At 40.6% G+C, this 20494-nt stretch overlaps 1 protein-coding gene across 13 annotated transcripts in view; it reads left to right on the forward strand.

Moving 5' to 3' along the window:
• FANCC (FA complementation group C) overlaps positions 1 to 20494 on the forward strand; it is a 218486-nt gene that overhangs the window by 57676 nt on the left and 140316 nt on the right. For all 13 annotated transcript variants that reach the window (XM_008963516.5, XM_008963520.5, XM_008963519.5 and 10 more), the window contains 3 exons: positions 10379 to 10621; positions 12232 to 12316; positions 19003 to 19097. In XM_008963516.5, coding sequence (XP_008961764.2) covers positions 10457 to 10621; positions 12232 to 12316; positions 19003 to 19097 — 345 coding nt within the window. In that variant the 5' untranslated portion in view covers positions 10379 to 10456. The remainder of the gene's footprint in view (positions 1 to 10378; positions 10622 to 12231; positions 12317 to 19002; positions 19098 to 20494) is intronic.

Consider the following 20494-nt stretch of genomic DNA (forward strand, 5'->3'; position numbering starts at 1 on the left):
CATTCTGTAGGTTGCCCGTTCACTCTGATGATAGTTTCTTTTGCTGTGCAGAAGTTCTTTAGTTTAATTAGATCCCATTTGTCAATTTTAGCTTTTGTTGCCATTGCTTTTGGTATTTTAGTCATGAAGTCTTTGTCCATGCCTATGTCCTAAATGGTATTGCCTAGGTTTTCTTCCAGGGTTTTTATGGTTTTAGGTCTTACATTTAAGTCTTTAATGCATCTTGAGTTAATTTTTGTATAAGGTGTAAGGAAGGGGTCCTAATTCAGTTTTCTGCATATGGCTAGCAGTTTTCCCAACGCAATTTATTAAATAGGGGATCCTTTTCCCATTGCTTGTTTTTGTCAGGTTTGTCAAAGATCAGATGGTTGTAGATGGGTGGCGTTATTTCTGAGGCCTCTGTTCTGTTCCATTGGCCTATATCTCTGTTTTGGTACCAGTACCATGCTGTTTTGGTTCTTGTAGCCTTGTAGTATATAATTTGAAGTCAGGTAGTGCGATGTCTCCACCTTTGTTCTTTTTGCTTAGGATTGTCTTGGCTATATGGACTTTTTTTTGGTTCCATATGAAATTCAAAGTAGTTTTTTCTAATTCTGTGAAGAAAGTCAATGGTAGCTTAATGGGGATAGCACTGAATCTATAAATTACTTTGGGCAGTATGACCATTTTCATGATATCTATTCTTCCTATCCGTGAGCATGGAATGTTTTTCCATTTGTTTGTGTCCTCTCTTATTTCCCTGAGCAATGGTTTGTAGTTCTCCTTGAAGAGGTCCTTCACATCCTTTGTAAGTTGTATTCCTAGGTATTTTATTCTCTTTGTAGCAATTGTGAATGGGAGTTCACTCATGATTTGGCTCTCTGTTTGTCTGTTATTGGTGTATAGGAATGCTTGTGATTTTTGCACATTGATTTTGTATCCTGAGGCTTTGCTGAAGCTGCTTATCAGCTTAAGGAAATTTTGGGCTGAGACAGTGGGGTTTTCTAAATATACAATCATGTCATCTGCAAACAGAGACAATTTGACTTCCTGTCTTCCTATTTGAATACGCTTTATTTCTTTATCTTGCCTGATTGCCCTGGCCAGAATTTCCAATACTATGTTGAACAGGAGTGGTGAGAGAGGGCATCTTTGACTTGTGCCAGTTTTCAAAGGGAATGCTTCCAGTTTTTGCCCATTTAGTATGATATTTGCTGTGGGTTTGTCATAAATAGCTCTTATTATTTTGAGATACGTTCCATCAATACCTAGTTTATTGAGAGTTTTTAGCATGAAGGGATGTTGCATTTTATCAAAGGCCTTTTCTGCATCTATTGAGATAATCATGTGGTTTTTGTCATTGGTTCTGTTTATGTGACGGATTGCATTTATTGACTGGCATGTGTTGAACCAGCCTTGCATCCCAGGGATGAAGCCGACTTGATTGTGGTGGATAAGCTTTTTGATGTGTTGCTGGATTTGGCTTGCCAGTACTTTATTGAGGATTTTCGCATTGATATTCATCAGGGAATTGGCCTGAAATTTTCTTTTTTTGTTGTGTCTCTGCCAGGTTTTGGTATCAAGATGATGCTGACCTCATAAAATGAGTTAGGGAAGAGTCCCTCTTTTTCTATTGTTTGGAATAGTTTCAGAAGGAATGGTACCAGCTTCTCTTTGTACCTCTGGTAGAATTCGGCTGTGAATCTGTCTGGTCCTGGGCTTTTTCTGGTTGGTAGGCTATTAATTACTGCCTCAATTTCAGAACTTGTTATTGGTCTATTCAGGGATTCAACTTCTTCCTGGTTTAGTCTTGAGAGGGTGTAAGAGGGTGTATGTGTCCAGGAATTTATCCATTTCTTCCAGATTTTCTAGTTTATTTGTGTAGAGGTGTTTGTAGTATTCTCTGATGGTAGCTTGTAGTTCTGTGGGATCAGTGGTGATACTCTTTATCATTTTTTATTGTGTCTATTTGATTCTTCTCTCTTTTCTTCTTTATTAGTCTGACTAGCGGTCTATCTATTTTGTTAATCTTTTCCAAAAACCAGCTCCTGGATTCATTGATTTTTTTGAAGGGTTTTTTGTGTCTCTGTCTCCTTCAGTTCTGCTCTGATCTTAGTTATTTCTTGTCTTCTGCTAGCTTTTGAATGTGTTTGCTCTTGCTTCTCTAGTTCTTTTAATTGTGATGTTAGGATGTCAATTTAGATCTTTCCTGCTTTCTCTTGTGGGCATTTAGTGGTATAAATTTCCCTCTAAATACTGCTTTCGCTGTGTCCCAGAGATTCTGGTACGTTGTGTCTTTGTTCTCATTGGTTTCAAATAACTTCTTTATTTCTGCCTTCATTTCATTATTTACCCAGTAGTCATTCAGGAGCAGGTTGTTCAGTTTCCATGTAGTTGTGCAGTTTTGAGTGAGTTTCTTAATCCTGAGTTCTAATTTGATTGCACTGTGATCTGAGAGACTGTTATGATTTCCGTTCTTTTGCATTTGCTGAGGAGTGTTTTACTTCCAATTATGTGGTCAATTTTAACAGAAGTGTGATGTGGTTCTGAGAAGAATGTATATTCTGTTGATTTGGGGTGGAGAGTTCTGTAGATGTCTATTAGGTCCACTTGGTCCAGAGCTGAGTTCAAATCCTGAATATCCTTGTTAATTTTCTGTCTCGTTGATCTGTCTCATATGACAGTGGAGTGTTAAAGTGTCCCACTGTTACTGTGCGGGAGTCTAAGTCTCTTTGTAGGCCTCTAAGAACTTGCTTTATGAATCTGGGTGCTCCTGTATTGGGTGCATATATATTTAGGATAGTAAGCTCTTCTTGTTGTATTCATCCCTTTACCATTATGTAATGCCCTTCTTTGTCTTTTTTGATCTTTGTTGGTTTAAAGTCTGTTTTATCAGAGACTAGCATTGCAACCCCTGCTTTTTTTTTTCTTTGCATTTGCTTGGTAAATATTCCTCCATCCATTTATTTTGAGCCTATGTCTGTCTTTGCACGTGAGATGGGTCTCCTTACAGCACACTGATGGGTCTTGACTCTTTATTGAATTTGCAAGTTTGTGTCCTTTAATTGGGGCATTTAGCCCGTTTACATTTACGGTTAATATTTTTATGTGTGAATTTGATCCTATCATTATGATGCTAGCTGGTTATTTTGCCCATTAGTTGATGGAGTTTCTTCACAGAGTCGATAGTCTTTACAATTTGGTATTTTTTTGCAGTGGCTGGTACTGGGTTTTCCTTTCCATATTTAATACTTCCTTCAAGAGCTCTTGTAAGGCAGGCCTGGTGGTGACAGAATCTCTCAGCATTTGCCTGTCTGCAAAGGATTTTATTTCTCCTTCGCTTATGAAACTTAGTTTGGCTGGATATGAAATTCTGGGTTGAAAATTCTTTAAGAATATTGAATATTGGCCTCCACTTTCTTCTGACTTGTAGAGTTTCTGCAGAGAGATCCACTGATAGTCTGATGGACTTCCCTTTGTGGGTAACCCGACCTTTCTTTCTGACTGTCCTTAACATTTTTTCCTTCATTTCAACTTTGGTGAATCTGACAATTACATGTCTTGGGGTTGCTCTTCTCGAGGAGTATCTTTGTGGCATTCTCTGTATTTCCTGAATTTGAATGTTGGCCTGTCTTGGTAGGTTAGGGAAGTTCTCCTGGATGATGCCCTGAAGAGTGTTTTCCAACTTGGTTCCATTCTCCTTGTCACTTTCAGGTACACCATACACCAATTAAACGTAGGTTTTGTCTTTTCACATAGTTGCAAATTTCTTGGAGGCTTAGTTTGTTCCTTTTCATTTTTTTTTTCTCTAACCTTCTCTTCATGCTTTATGTCATTAAGCTGATCTTTAGTCTCTGATATCCTTTCTTCTGCTTGATCGATTCAACTATTGATACTTGTGTATGCTTCACGAAGTTCTCATGACGTGTTTTTCAGCTCAATCAGGTCATTTATATTATTCTAGTTAGCAGTTCCTCTAACCTTTTTTCAAGATTCTTAGCTTCCTTGCATTGGGTTAAAAAATGCTCCTTTAGCTTGGAGGAGTTTGTTATTACCCACCTTCTGAAGCCTACTTCTGTCAGTTTGTCAAACTAATTGTCCGTCCAGTTTTGTTCCCTTGCTGGAGAGGAGTTGTGATCCTTTGCAGGAGAAGAGGCATTCTGGTTTTTGGAATTTTCAGCCTTTTTGTGCTGGTTTTTACTCATCTTCATGGATTTATCTACCTTTGGTCTTTGATGTTAGTGACCTTCGGATGGGGTTTTTATGTAGACGTCCTTTTTGTTGATGTTGATGCTATTACTTTCTGTTTGTTAGTTTTCCTTCTAACAGTCAGGCCCCTCTGCTGGAGTTTGCTGGAGGTCCACTCCAGACGCTGTTTGCCTGGGTATCACCAGTGGAGGTTTCAGAACAGCAGATATTGCTGCCTGATCCTTCCTCTGGAAGCTTCATCCCAGAGGGGCACCCGCCAGATGCCAGCCAGAGCTCTCCCGTATGAGGTGTCTGTCGACCCCTGCTTGGAAGTGTCTCCTTGTCAGGAGGCATGGGGGTCAGGGACCCACTTGAGGAGGCAGTCTTTCCCTTAGCAGAGTTCAAATGCTGTGCTGGGAGATCTGCTGCTCTCTTCAGAGCCAGCAGGCAGGAACGTTTAATTCTGCTATAGCTGCGCCCACAGCCACCCCTTCCCCCAGGTGCTCTGTCTCAGGGAGATGGGAGTTTGATCTGTAAGCTACTGACTGGGGCTGCTGCCTTTCTTTCAGAGATGCCCTGCCCAGAAAGGAGGAATCTAGAGAGGCAGTCTGGCTACAGCGGCTTTGCTGAGCAAACATCCCTGCGGCTTTGTTTACGCTGTCAGGGGAGAACCGCCTTCTCAAGGCTCAGTAATGGGGGACGCCCCTCCCCCCACCAAGCTCAGGCATCCCAGGTTGACTTCAGACTGCTGTGCTGGCAGCCAGAATTTCAAGCCAATGGATCTTAGCTTGCTGGGCTCCTTGGGAGTGGGATCCACTGAGCTAGACCACTTGGCTCCCTGGCTTCAGCCCCCTTTTGAGGGGAGTGAACGGTTCTGTCTCGCTGGTGTTCCAGGTGCCACTGGTGTATGAAAAAACTCCTGCAGCTAGCTCGGTGTCTGCCCAAATGGCCGCCCAGTTTTGTGCTTAAAACCCAGGGCCCTGGTGGTGCAGGCACCCAAGGGAATCTTCTGGTCTGCAGGTTGCGAAGACCATGGGAAAAGCGTAGTGTCTGTGCTGGAATGCACCATTCCTCACGGCACAGTCCCTCACGGCTTCCCTCGGTTAGGGGAGGGAGTTCCCCAATCCCTTGTGCTTCTTGGGTGAGCTGACACCCCACCTGGCTTCTGCTCACCCTCCGTGGGCTGCTCCCACTGTCTAACCAGTCCCAGTGAGATGAGCCGGGTACCTCAGTTGGAAATGCAGAAATCACCTGCCTTCTGCATTGATCCTGTTGGGAGCTGCAGACCAGAGCTGTTCCTATTCGGCCATCTTGCCAGCCTGTGGAGGTTTTAAAAACTATTTTTTAATTGTAGAAAGTAACATATTGAAAAGCATATAAACACGATTTATACTTTGGTGAGTTATTAAAATGTGGATACATAGTCATTGCCACACAGGTCAGGAAATAGAATATTGCCAGCATCTTGGTGCCATTCTTGCACACCTTCCCAATAGCACATCTTCCTTTCTTCTAAAGCAGGGTTCCCCAAGCCCCGGGCCACAGACCGGTACCAGTCCGTGGCCTGTTAGGAACCAGACCATACAGCAGGAGGTAAGTAGTAGGCCAGTGAGCATCACTGGTTGAGCTCCGCTCCCTGTCAGATCAGTGGCGGCATTAGATTCTCATAGGGGCATGAATCCTCTTGTGAACTGCACATGCAGGGGATCTAGGTTGCACGCTCCATATGAGAATGTGACTAATGCCTGATGATCTGAAGTGGAACAGTTTCTCATCCCAAAAACACATCCCCCCCATCCCTGCCCCTGCCCTGGTCCATGAAAAAATTGTCTTCCGCAATGGGAGATGGGTGCACCAGAATCTCACAAGTCACCACTAAAGGACTTAAAATACCACCTGTTCCCCAAAAACCTATGGGAATAAAAAAATTTTTAAAAGAGAAATATCTGAAACAGTAATTACTGAGAATTTTCCAAGTTAATGTCAGACACCATACCACTAATACAGGAAGCTTTCTTATTTTGAATGGAAGCCAGAAGAAAAATGCACTTTACCTGTAGAGGAGCAGAACATTCAACTTCTCCTCAGAAACCATGTAAGGAAGAAGAGAGTGGAGTGAAATATTTAAAAATATTGATTTAAAATGTTGAGAGAAACACCTTACATTATTAAGAACATGAGCTCAGATACCTCTAGGGATCTGGATTAAGAGAGCCTTTGAATGACTGAGTTCCACCTGTCAAGACTCAGATTCCCAGCAGGGTCAGATATGCCCAACAGGTGTGATCATCCCACATGTGGCCGATGGCACAGGGTACTTTGATTAACCAGATGCTGGCAGCAGCCATCACCCGCACTCCCTGGTCATCACAACTACAGCACCATGTTTTCACCCCTCCCAGCCCCAGAGGTTGTGGAGCAGCATATTGAGGATCAGTGCACTGCATGATTCCTAAAGCTGTTTGCATTTAAAACAATCAGATACATTTCTATTGCTGAGCGAAGGTTGTTTGCCTTTTTTTCTTTTTTAGACAGTCTGGCTGTCTCACACAGGCTGGAGTGTGGAGTGCAGTGGTGCTATCCTAGCTCACAGAGGCCTTGAACTCCTGGGTCCAAGCGATCCTCCTGCTTCAGCCTCTAGAGTAGCTGGGACTATAGGCATCTGCTATTATGCATGGCTAATTAAAAAAAAATTTTTTTTTTTTTTTTAGAGATGGGGTCTTGGTATGTTGCCCAGGCTGGTCTCAAACTCCTGGCCTCAAGCGATGCTCCTGTGACCGCCTGCCAAATGCTGGGATTACAGGCATGAGCCACTGTTCCAGGCCTGCAATTTTTTTTTTTTTTGAGACAGAGTCTCGCTCTGTTGCCCAGGCTGGAGTGCAGTGGCGTGATCTCGGCTCACTTGCAAGCTGTCTCCCAGGTTCATGCCATTCTCCTGCCTCAGCCTCCTGAGTAGCTGGGACTATAGGCGCCCACCACCACGCCTGGCTAATTTTTTGTATTTTTAGTAGAGATGGGGTTTCGCTGTGTTAGCCAGGATGGTCTTGATCTCCTGACCTCGTGATCCGCCCGTCTCTGCCTCCCAAAGTGCTGGGATTACAGGCGTGAGCCACAGCGCCCAGCCCCGGGCCTGCAATTTTATTTGAATAAAATGTTTATCTCTTTTATCAAAAAGTTCTTCATTTTACTGGGTTCCCAAATATCTAAACTGATCTGCATCTAGTGCCATATGAAATATATAAGAAATTCATCAGTTTGTTAGTTTCTTCAGTTTCTTTCTTTCTTTTTTTTTTTTGAATCAGTCTCACTTTGTCTCCCAGGCTGCAGTGCAATGGTGCGATCTCGGCTCACTGCAACCTCTGCCTCCTGGGCAAGTGATTCTCCTGCCTCTGCCTCCCAAGTAGCTGGGATTACAGGCTCCTGCCACCACGCCCAGCTAATTTTTGTTATTTTCAGTAGAGATGGGGTTTCACCATGTTGGCCAGGCTGGTCTCAAACTCCTGACCTCAGGTGATCTACCCACCTCGGCCTCCCAAAGTTCTGGGATTACAGGTGTGAGCCACTGTGCCCCGCCTCTTCAGTTTGTTTCTTTAAGGACACAGACTTTAGAGCCAGACCCTGGATTCATATTCCACAATCATAGCTCTGCTGTTTACTAGCAGTTACTTCCTTTCAGTTTTTACATAATCTTACTTTGGGCAATTATGTAATCTCTTGGTGCCTCTGTAAAATGGAGATGATAATAGTACCCATTTCATAGTGTTGCTGTAATGATTAAATTAGTATGAATAAAGTATTTAATATATTGCCAAGAGCATAGTATAAATGTATGCAAGTATAAACTATTATTATATTTATAAAATGAGATATTACTAATTAAATTTCACACAGGCAACATAAAAATACCTTAAAATTTTTTTTGGTGGGGAATTACCTTTTAAAAATTAAATTACTGGCTGGGCACGGTGGCTCACGCCTGTAATCCCAGCACTTTGGGAGGCAGAGGAGGGCGGATCACTTGAGGTCAGGAGGTCGAGACCCACCTAGCCAACATGGTGAGACCCCGTCTCTACTAAAAATACAAAAATTAGCCGGGCGTGGTTGTGTGTGCCTGTAATCCCAGCTATTTGGGAGGCTGAGGCAGGAGAGTCGCTTGAACCCAGGAGGTGGAGGTTGGAGTGAACCAACATCGCACCACTTAACTCCAGCCTGGGAGATAGAGTGAGACTTCGTCTAAAAAAAAATACATAACATAAAAATAAAATTAAATTACTTCATCTGGAGAAGCGTTTTGCTGTGGCATTTAGCTTAGAACTGTACTATGAGGAATACCGGTGAATTATTCATTCCTTAATTCAGTATTTTTTGAGTGTTTGCCAGGCATATGCTGCATTCTAGGAAGACAGGGAATTTACACACCAGTAGAGGAAGCAGTAACTAAGTGAACGAATAAAGCCCAGGATAATTAACTGGAATCAGCAGAAAGGATTTGTTGTGTGCATGAAGCAGATGAGAGGCCTGGGCTGGACCGTGGTGAGCCGGGGAGAGAGGAAATAAGGGCTGTCAGAGACGGTGCTGGAGCCATGTTTTGCAGGGTCTTCAAGACTCCAGCAAGCAGCTGGGAGTATCTACGGGGAGTTTAAGTTTCTTTTCAAGGAAGCGTGAAGAGAGGTTTTACCCAGGGGAATGTGCTGGTCTCATTTACATTTGCTAAAGTTTTTTCTGTCTACTGCATAGAGAATGAATTGGAGACGGGCAGGCCCAGCCTGGCAGTAGACAAGTGCAACACTCCAGGGCTAGGCTGAGGGGTGGCAGTGAGGTGGAAGGAAGTGCATGCAGTCAAGTCGGATCACACACATTTATTTTGGTGGTAGACTTGACAAGTGGTGATAATAGCTTGGATGAGGAAGACAATGAGGAGGCACGGACATTATCTAGATTTTTGGCTAAGTGCCATTTTGACAGTTGCATATATTCCCTCTATTATTAAACTTTCTTTTCATTTAGACATGATCCTTCTCAAAACTGTAAATGTTCTAGTGTGTGTGCTGCCCAAGTGAACATGAAGACTGCACATTTTTTAGGTATTTTAAAACTTTCCCAATCTAGATTTTTTTGCACTGCAGCCAAATTGTACAGTCGTTTCAAATTTCTTCTTGTTTTCTTGTTTAGTAATGGGAACCTCCTTTGTTGATATCTTGGGTATTTAATTGGGAGCATTTTACCTGTTAATTATGGTTGTTGAGGATTTTAAACTCACTTTATTTACCACTAGTCTTTTGAAATTACATTGCTGAATATCCTGCCTGCCCTGGGGAGTGTCAGAGCCTGTGAAGGCCTGCACCTGTTGAGAGGCAGCCTTCCCTCCTCTGCGATTCCTGCTTCTGGCTTCCATGGGTAATGAAGGGTTGTGGGATGGGAGGGGCACCTGGAGCCGCTGAGCCAGCTCCACCTGAGTCTCACTGTGTAACTCCATTGTTCTTTTTAGCATGGCCTTCAGGGGTAGGAAGTCAGGCTTATGAGATTTTATCTACTGTCACTGGGACTAGTATACCTCCTCAGTAAGTGGAATTTATTATTATTTTACTAAAATATGGTTTCTTCGTGTGAATGAAGTGAGATCAAGCATATAAAGCAATCTTTAGTTAAAAGATTGCTTAAATTGTTACATGTGGGATGAATTATTTTACTTTTTTGTAAGAAATGAAGAGAAACTGGGAAAAAAATTCGTTAGACAGTAATGCATAGAGATTTTTTTACACCTAAATGAGAAGCCAGAAATTCGTATAAAACATAAGAACTTCAAAAACATTTCTTAGGCACAGACTATTATTAAACACTCATGGATGTTTTTTATTTTCTATTACATTAAAATACTCAAGTCAACTTCATATTCAGAACATTTAAAAATAGCTCAATCTTAAAAAGAAGATATAAAGTATTATCAGCTGTGCTTTTTGTGCATAATTAGCGTGTGCCTGTGGAGGTATAAAGACTTCTAGCCTAATGATAGTATCATGATAAAAAGTTCAGATGGTAAAAATTGGAGCTCCAGCTGGATGACATGTTTTATAACAATTCAAAGATGGCTCCAGCATAGAAGCCATGCTATTTTAGTTCTTTGTAATCCCTCCTTCACCCATCAATGGGTCGTGAAGGCACTGATAAAAGAGCCTTTTAGAAATGCTTCTATTTGTTCCCTTTCTTACAGATTTAATGTGTGCCCACCATTTCCTTCAGTGCTGGACAGGCTGCTGTGAAGGGACATCACCTTTTCGCTTTTTCCAAGATGGCTCAAGATTCAGTAGATCTTTCTTGTGATTATCAGTTTTGGATGCAGAAGCTTTCTGTATGGGATCAGGCTTCCACTTTGGAAACCCAGCAAGACACCTGTCTTCACCTGGCTCAGTTCCAGGAGTTCCTAAGAAAGATGTATGAAGCCTTGAAAGAGATGGTAAGTAGTGGACCAGAATAATGAAATTATTTTCTGACTTCAGGGACTCTACCAGATTTCACCAAGACAGAATGCCACCCAGAATCGGGACTTGTGGTATTGACTGAAGTGCCGATGGATTAGGAAGACAAATTACTCAAGAGCTGGTTTCCTAGTCTCCGATTTATTATATTATTATAATTTCTTCTTGAGTAGCTGTATTGTTACATGACACTTCCTGACCAAGCAAGTTGTTCTTAAATAATCAAGATTTCATGCTTGTTGTCAAGTAGTAAATGGGATTCTTTTGAAGGCCTTTGTGTCCCTTGAATCTTGGAGAATTTGCTACATGCTTAACCCTTCTTCAACCCTCTTGTCAAGTGGGCTGTCCTAAGAGTTGATAAATATTAAGATCTCTTCTTATAATACTTTTTATAAATATTAAGATTTTGAGTATCTTTACTATTATATAATTTATTATTTTCAAAATTTAATATATTTTCATTTTGATGTCATGTTTCTTTTATTATGATAGATATTTTTATGATTTAGCACATGTTGTTATATTATGAGCTAGTATTTTGTATTTAATTTCAAAATGAAAAGCAAAATTGTCACTTAACAAAGTGTTCTTGTGTTAAGCTTTTCTTCCCTTAATCAAAGAGTAAATAGGAAATTTGAAGAATAATTTGTATTGATAATATGAGTTCATATGTCTTTAGAAACTATAAGGAAAGATACAGTCTGTGTGAACAACCGATGCTAATTTTTAAAATTGTTTTTTTAATGAGACATATGTAACTTGACCTTTATATGGTCCCAAAAAATCTAGGACCAGGCTTGATGCTGGGACACATGTGAGAGATGTTTTGCTGCAGTAGCAGAAAGTGCCCATTGTGTCGGCTTACCTGCATGTTATCCTAGTTTGCTTTTATTTTTGAACTTTTATGAAAGGTAACAAGTGGAAAAAGGTCCGGTTTTACAATAGCATGCATGTGTGTTTTTAAATCTTAAGCTGTTTTCTATTTGGTTGATCCTTTTTCTATTTCAGGGTTTAGATTGTTACAGACTATGATGTCATTTGCCATACAGTACTCAAAATAGTAATAAACAGATATATACATTTATGCTTTGGCTGCTTTTATTTCTTTTTACAAGTTCCAGAGTTCTCATCCCTTTAAACCTTCTTCTTTGAAATAGTCTTACTGGAGCTGAGTTCGTAACCTCTCTTATGTTAGAATAAAAAAACCAGGATAAAGATACGGGATTATATAGTTATTAATCACCAATAATGTGTTTTCAACTCTTAAGGAGTCTTTGTTATTTTTAAATAAAGTAGCCTTTACTGACTATTAAGTATGAGTAGAATTAATTTTGCAACACAATTGATTTTACCTATGTCATACATCTTAGTTTGGTGACCCCATTTAAGGATGGAGTAAGTTGGTTGGTTGCTTTTTAAACTTTATTTGAATAACTTACCTAAAGATCTTCTCTAATCCTTTTGTGCTTACTTTTAAAAATGGTATACTAAACAAGAAGCATTCACGTTCCCTCAATCTATAATGTCAGTTCAGTATTTCTAAGTTGCATAATGCCTTTACTGACCAAAATTTATTTTTCTTTCACAGGATTCTAATACAGTCATTGAAAGATTCCCCACAATTGGTCAACTGTTGGCAAAAGCTTGTTGGAATCCTTTTATTTTAGCATATGGTAAGAATCAAAAACGTGTCCTCTCAAAATGGCTATTTTAATCTTTGCATTGTTTCACAGAGGCTTACATTATGAACCTTTCTCCTAGTTTTTTGTTTTTTAATGGAACAACTTATCAAATGTATTCATTGTTCTATTACAAAGATGGCTTCCTATACTGTTGTCCATGTATGTGTGTGTAGGTTTGTATAGATAAACACACACACACACACGCGTGCACGCACCCGTGCAGATCTTCAGGAAAATAGAGCTCTTCGTATTAGAGGACAGAAACTCCCAGATGATTTAAATATCTACTTTTGCCTGTAATCACTTTCATAACTTCATTTTAAATTCAATATAAAATGGCTATACTAATGATACTGAGTTAATTTTGTTTCACGGTTTCATAACTCACACACTCTTTCCCATGTTGTAAAGTCATTCTTCAGAGTGTGAATCCTGCCGTGACTTTGCCTTTGACATTGGCTGCTTTGACTTTATTTAAGGATGCCATTTTGGTTTTATCCAAGGTGGAGATGAATGTGGGGGCACTTTGGGGAGGTATTCCTTCACTGAGCTCCTGTCTGCTGTCCAGTCTCATTTCCTGTTTCATCTTTCACAGCTATACCTCATGGTGGTAGCCGGGTCCTATTACTAACAGTGCCTGAAGGCACTTTGTGTCAGGATTCCTTTCACACTCATTCTCCTTTGAAATAGCCTTACTGGGCTGAGGTAGGAGCTGCTGGGAGTGTCTCCATGGCCTCCAGCATCTCCCTTTAATACACTTACTTCACTGTCTGATGCCCTGGAAGACAGCATGCCTCTCGAGAACAGGAACCATGGTTTTAGTTCTCTTTGTTGTCCTAGGGCCTCCCAAGGAGCATGGCTGAGGTTTGCTTTGGATTGACTGTATTATTAGCTAATGTAATATTTATTTTTAAGATTTTTTAAAGTCAAAGACTAATTGCATAATATAATGACATTAGAACCCAAAATAAAATGAATATTCCCCTTTGATGTTTTAAAGAATCATACAGTTTCCCATTTATAGGTTGTCATAGTCATTATTGGAAGAGACGTGAACTAGGCAGGAAAGGGACAATATGTGTGTTTAGCCCTGTGAGCAGGCGTGCATGGACGCCCACACTCTCAGCCTTCCTCACTCTACCCCACCCTCGTATGTCCCTCCTCCTTCCCACTTATACCTCTTCCCCCAACCCCTGAACTTCTTCAAGTTCTTGATTCAAAATGGCAAAACTAGTGAGGCAGCAATGTGTTTGCCCACCAGGACCACGCTTACCTGTCCTAGGTTTACCTATTGCAGTTAGGTCAGTGTTTCTCAAACATCTTTGACCAGAAATACATTATGTATATGCATATGCACATGGATATGCACACACACACAGTGAAACACATCTCATGAAAGAATGCATACAATGGCACCCCCCTTAGACTTTCTGCACTTTCAGTTACTCACAGTATAGTGCAATAAGATTTTGAGAGAGATGGAGAGATCACATTTATGTAACTTTTTTTTTTTTTTTTGAGACAGAGTTTTGCTCTTGTCAACCCAGGCTGGAGTGCAATGGCACCATCTCGGCTCACTGCAACCTCCGCCTCCCGGGTTCAAGCGATTCTCCTGCCTCAGCCTTCCAGGTAGCTGGGATTACAGGTGCCTGCCATCACACCCAGCTGATTTTTGCATTTTTAATAGAGATGGGGTTTCACCATGTTGGCCAGGCTGGTCTCAAACTCCTGACCTCAGGCGATTCACCCGCCTCGACCTCCCAAAGTGTTGGGATTACAGGTGCGAGCCACCGTGCCTGGCCTAAGGATTTAACAATGACAACAATACAATAAATCAACTGTAACAATATAGTGTAGTACATAACTTCTATTACACTATATTGTTACAGTTGATTTATTGTATTGTTGTCATTGTTAATCCCTTACTATGCCTAGTTTATAAGTTAAACTTTATCATAGGTATGTGTATAGGAGAAAACACTGTATTTAAGGTTTGGTACTATTCTCAGTTTCAGACATCCCCTGAGGGTCTTGGAATATTTCCGCCATTGATAAAGAGGGACTATTGTATTATTAGTCTGTGCAGTCCATGTTCACTATGCTGTTCATAGTGAATGGTGTTCATGACCCGAGACTGGATTTCATAACCCTTGATGCTTCTTGACCAGAAGTTTGAAGAACATTGATCTAGGCCAATATTGATGGCAGGAAAAAGGAAAAGAAATTGTTGAATGACTTTCATTTAAAAGCAGTACCCATTGTTAGGGGCTTCATGGATTTATTAATTGCTTTTTAGAAAGAAAGAAATACTACGTCCTTTAAATGTACATCGTGGATGTAATACATCCTCAAGTCAGAAATGTGAGAAACATGGGGAGGTTTATGATGTCGTGTGAGAGGCATTGCTCACTTTGAGCTGGGCACTGTTCTCTGTGGGCTACATAATGGACCTAATTAATTCTTGATGACAGTGTTGCAGGGTAGATAATTATGAATTAGAGTCAGTAAGTCGCTTTCCCTAGAATACAACACTAAGAAGAGCCAGAACCCCACTCCTCATGTGACTTTAAAGTCCACCTTCTGTAATGTTCTGTCCCTATTGGATCACATCTTGTGATCGAAGTGTTCCAGTCTTGGCATTCCCACTAGCCAGCTTTACTTGCACATACATATTAATTCAGCAGGTATTTACCAAGTGTTGGGGTTTTTTTTATTTTTTATTTTGAGACAAAGTCTTGCTCTGTTGCCTAGGCTGGAGTGCAGTGGTGCGATCTCGGCTCACTGCAACCTTTGCCTCCCGGGTTCAAGGGATTCTCCTGCCTCAGCCTCCTGAGTAGCTGGGACTATAGGCACCCACCACCACATCCAGCTAATTTTTTGTATTCTTACTAGAGATGGGGTTTCACCGTGTTAGCCAGGATGGTCTCAATCTCCTGACCTTGTGATCTGCCCGCCTCGGCCTCCCAAAGTGCTGGGATTACAGGCGTGGGCCACTGCACCCAGCCTACAAAGTGTTTTTTTTTGTGTGCCAGCCCTTAGGAAAACGCGGCTCACTGTCTCTGCCCATTAGGAGCTTCCAGTCAGGGAAAAAGAGATATTTAAGCAGGTCAGCCTGACTCAATGTGATGGTTCTCTGAATGGGAGTAGCAGTTGCTGAGAGGAAGGAGGGTTTCTCAGGAGAGCCCCTGCTGGGGCAAACTTGAAGATGTGATTCTCTAAGACAGGGCGTCTGAACTCGTGGGGTCTCATATTTCTTCTTTGTAAAAGTAGGAGTTCAGACTGATTTATTCTGGTGTCCTTGAACTTGTATCTGTCTATGATCTTTCCTTAGCACCTTATCTGCATTACCTTGGCCCCTCTGACAACCAGAAACAAATTCTCCATCCCTTTCTGTCTCAACGCTTGTATTACCTTTTGAACTGTTCATAAATTTCAGTTTCCTGTTGAGGTATGCCCTGGCTGTGAGCTCACAGAGGTAGCTGAACGGCATGAAACTCCATTAGCAGTCAGATGTTGCCTGTGTCGCCCCTGTTGTTTCACTAGTTGGGCACTTTCTTCCTGGAAGGGATCTTTTTTTATGGTTTTATAATATCAAAATTTGCTTTTTTTTTTTTTTTTTGAGACAGAGTCTCGCTCTTTCACCCAGGCTGGAGTGCAGTGGTGCTATCTCGGCTCACTGCAAGCTCTGCTTCCTAGGTTCACGCCATTCTCCTGCCTCAGCCTACCAAGTGGCTGGGACTACGGGCGCCCGCTACCACGCCCAGCTAATCTGTTTTTTTTTTTTTTTTTTTTTGTATTTTTAGTAGAGATGGGGTTTCACCGTGTTAGCTAGGATGGTCTTGATTTCCTGACCTTGTGATCCGCCCACCTCGGCCTCCCAAAGTGCTGGGATTACAGGTGTGAACCACCACGCCTGGCCCAAAATTGCTTTTTAATTACAGTAAAAGCAAACAATTTTCATCATGGAAAAAAGTAAGTCATATGTAGTGTTCATGGAGAATAGGATCAGAAAAGGGTAATAAGGAAGGAGGGATGATTTGGAAATGAAAAGATACTGAAAAGAGAAGAGACAAAATAGATAATAATGGAAAGTTAGAGAATACCTTTTTATTCGATGATGTCCTCAGCATAAAAATACTGCCTTCACCTTCTGAAATTCTGATCCATTGCTTCTAACTCTGCCCTCATGATTAAGCATGACAGCTGTTACCTCTCTTCTTCACTATTCAGTATTCCTGTATAACAAATTTCTGCCAAACTTAGCAGCTTAAAACAGTGAATATTGTCTTAAAAATTTGCTGCCTTCATACTTTTAAACTATAGAATTAAAGTTTAAAGAATTGCTTTAGCTTTTATGTGGAATTTCAATTCCAGATATCAAAAAATAAAATACAAGATGGCAAGTGTATGTTGTTATCTTCCTTTCCTTTCCACTCAGTTTTAGAATCCAAATTTACACTAAGATGGGCTGTCAGTGACTGTCCCTGCAGTGAATCCCAGGCAGTTTCCCATCTCACTTAACATGCCCTGTGGGATGCTCCAGCCTGAGCTCAGGGCCTCCAGGGAGGAGCCTGACAGATGCCAGCCCCTGGAGTGAGTGCTGGTGGCACTTGTGAATAACAGTCCATGGCTCATGTTTGTAAATTGCCTAAGCAAAGCAAACTGTAAGCTCATTAGCAGTGCATTTCAGTGCATTGACTCTGGGCACGGAAAGTCACCTCCTACAGGTTGGGTGGAAGTTTCTCTGGCTCCTTCTCTTTTTTTATTTTTCTCCCAAAAAATAAAATTTTGGGAGAAAAATAAAAAATAATATACCTTTTGAACTAAGTTTGCATAATCACTCAACACCTGGGGAAACTCCCAGTTTTGGGTATTCTTTTAGATTTAAGCTTCATAAACTGACATTTCCTTTCTTTTTTTTTTTTTTTTTTTTTTGGTGGTGAATGTCTGGTTTTTGGAAATGCTCTCCATCAGATTACATTCTTTTTAACACCCTGCTGCATGTGTAAGGATGCCATTGGATGCATCTGTCACACTTACTACATGAAGCTAGGTAGAATTTCTTCTAATATTGAAACTATGGGAAGCATAACAGTCACATTTTTAATTAGTGGCATTGGTTAAACCTGAAGAATCCTAGGATCTTTAGTGGTTAAATTATATGACTCTTGAAATGAACTGATCTCAGGCAAGCCAGTGCTTTATAATGCTTTATTTGAGCTCATAAAAGCTAGGGGAAAAAAATGAATGGCCTCAGAATAACCCCTGATAAAGTTTTTTCAGAGATGTTAGTTATTGGAAAAGCATAAGCTATGTATGTTCACAGGGAAAAAAATGGGTTTAAAAATTACTGTTAGCATTATTTAGTTTGTGGATAAAAATACAGAAGTCACTTACTAGAGTTGGTATTGTTCTTATTTCTTTGTTAATGAAGTCCTTAGAAATGCTGGGTTTTGGCCAGGCACGGTGGCTCATGCCTGTGATCCCAGCACTTTGGGAGGCCATGGCAGGAGGATCACTTGAGCTCAGGAGTCGGAGACCAGCCTGGGCGACATGGTGAGATCCAGTCTCTACAAAAAATACAAAAATTATCCGGGTGTGGTGGCACACACCTGTGGTCCCAGCTACTCAGGAGGCTGAGGTGGGAGAATCGCTGGAGCCCGGGAGGTGGATGTTTCACTGAGCTGATATCATGCCACTGCACTCCAGCCTGGGTGACAGAGCGAGACCCTGTCTCAAAAAAAAGAGAAAGATTGGGTTTATTAGATTGCAGAAGATGAGGCGGTAGAGAGTACTGATTCCAGGCACCGGCTGTCTTAGCCTCACCTCCATGGCCTTGTAAAGTCTGAAGTTGCTTTTCCCTAGCTCGGGTACTGACATCTTCAGTTTCTAGGCCCCATTTTTGTTTCTTAATTGTGTTATAAAATCATCCGCTGGAATAGACTCAGTCACCACAAAAGGAAAAAGAAAGTAGCTCATCAAGTAGATGTTCCTGCAAAATGTAAGATTTCAAAGTTCAGATTTTCATTGCATGTTTGGTAAAGTTTTATATTTTAAAGAATTTACATTTTAGAGTAAAAGAGCATGTAAGAGACTTCAATTTTATCCAAAGCACTTGGTACTAGAAATATATTTTAAAACAATCCTTTTTATTAAATTTCTTTTTAACAAGTGGAGCTATTTTGGCAAATTAAAAAATTAAAAGATTAAATCACAAATATTGGCTACCAACTGCCTATAACCATTAAGTTGCCTTAGAAAGGTCGAAATTACTAACCGTTTGAAATGTGAAAAAACTGATCATGAAAAAAGCCCAGTTCTCGTAGTTCTTTCCATCATTCTCGTTTGGCTTTAAAAATTGATACTGTTACAGAAAGGAAATTGACCACACAAGAGTTAAGTGATCCCAAGGCCACAAGAAGGACAAAACCCCACAAAGTTAAGTTTAGGGAATTCTGAAGGACAGCTAGGAGAGCAAAGATAGAGTGAGGGAAAATATTCCTGTCAGCAGAAAGAGAATGTGCAAAGTATGGTGGCGAGAAAGTAAATGTTATATTCAGGGATACTTGTTCTGTGAACTTAGTAGTTTGAGATTTTCCTAAATATAATGTTTACAGTGTTTTTATATTAATGATTTTTTCTGCTTGATAAAACTTATTAAGTTTTCCTTTTTGTAGATGAAAGCCAAAAAATTCTAATATGGTGCTTATGTTGTCTAATTAACAAAGAACCACAGAATTCTGGACAATCAAAACTTAACTCCTGGATACAGGTAAGAGAGTAAATCTTGCTCTGCACTTCTTTGAATTAAATTGATTATTTAAAAGTGCTGCTTAAAAAATTTTTGGGGGGGGTGGAATCCAGTTCTATGATGTTTTAGAAACTTTTTCAAACATACCCTTCACTGTTACATTATCTTGCTGAGTAAAAAGTTTTTCAAGAGATTTCAATTTTGCTTGACTGTGAATTCCAAAAGATACCAGTCTTTAGGATGAAGACCTAATGTTGAGTGGTTTTGAAAAGTTTCTTTCAGGTGATTAAGATAATGTATTCCATTTCACTCTAGCAATTGCTATCCTTCAAAAAATTGTTTTTCCCTATCAACCTGGTTTAAATTCCTTTCCACATGCTTCCATGCCTCTCTCAAAATCTATTTTGTAGTGAAATGAAAATTCAGCAGTGCGGTGGGAGCAGCACTCTTTATTTTGTGTCCCGAAGTTGGTGCCTGAGCCAGCATATGCACAGACTGGATCTTGGTGCTGCGCGGCCTCTGCTGCTCACTCACACTTTCCAGTTGGCTATCTACTGTGCTAGTCCAGATAGCTGACAGCTTCCTAGATTTCCCTGTCTGCTTCTGCTTTCTCCTGAAGGGTAGGCATAAGGTAGAGATGTGGTGAGGCTGGGCTGCAGCTGCCCTCACCAGCAGCGCATTGGCTGTTCTTTTCTGTTCCCCGCACTGCCTTGCTGCAGCAACCCCAGGACTGGCTGATGCCTGTCAGACTCCACTTAGTATGCATGTGGTTCAGATCAGCTGCTTAGTATTATGAAATCATCCAACCAGATTAGTGCATATGGTTTTGTCTATCAGTCTGACTGGTGATATCGTTACATTCACTGCTTTTTACTATTTCTTTGTTTTAGACAAAATTGCTAACAGATGATGAAGACAATATTTATATTTTTCTGTTTGAAAGATAGAAGGGAGTGAGAGGGATTGGGCAATGTAAGGAAAGAATACAAACTTTAACTGGAAGGAAAATTAATGTAAGGAACTGAAGAAAGGAACAGATAAGTAGAATTAGGGAAGAAAGAATGTGTAACAAGGCTGAAGAAACAAAATGACATATTTAGTCCTTAATTTTTTTAATTGTTGCTTTTATTGAGTATTTGATATTTTAATGAATATTTAGCATATAATTTTGTATTAGATAGCTCATTGAGTCCTGAAGTAGGCCATCTAATGAAGTGTTTTTAGAGTGACTGGGTTAACTTTCTTCATTTAACTCATGACTTTATTAGCCTGTTTAAAAATTTCTAGCCTCACATTTTATTGTTTTTCTTGTTTAATACTATATCTACTTACTAGTAGGTACTTATTAAGTATAGTTCAGGGAGTTAAAACACTTAATCTGTGCCTTCGGGGAATTCCCAGACTGGTAACCAGGTCAC

This window comes from Pan paniscus, chromosome 11 (genome assembly GCF_029289425.2).
Source record: "Pan paniscus chromosome 11, NHGRI_mPanPan1-v2.0_pri, whole genome shotgun sequence".
Taxonomy (NCBI): Eukaryota; Metazoa; Chordata; class Mammalia; order Primates; family Hominidae; genus Pan; species Pan paniscus.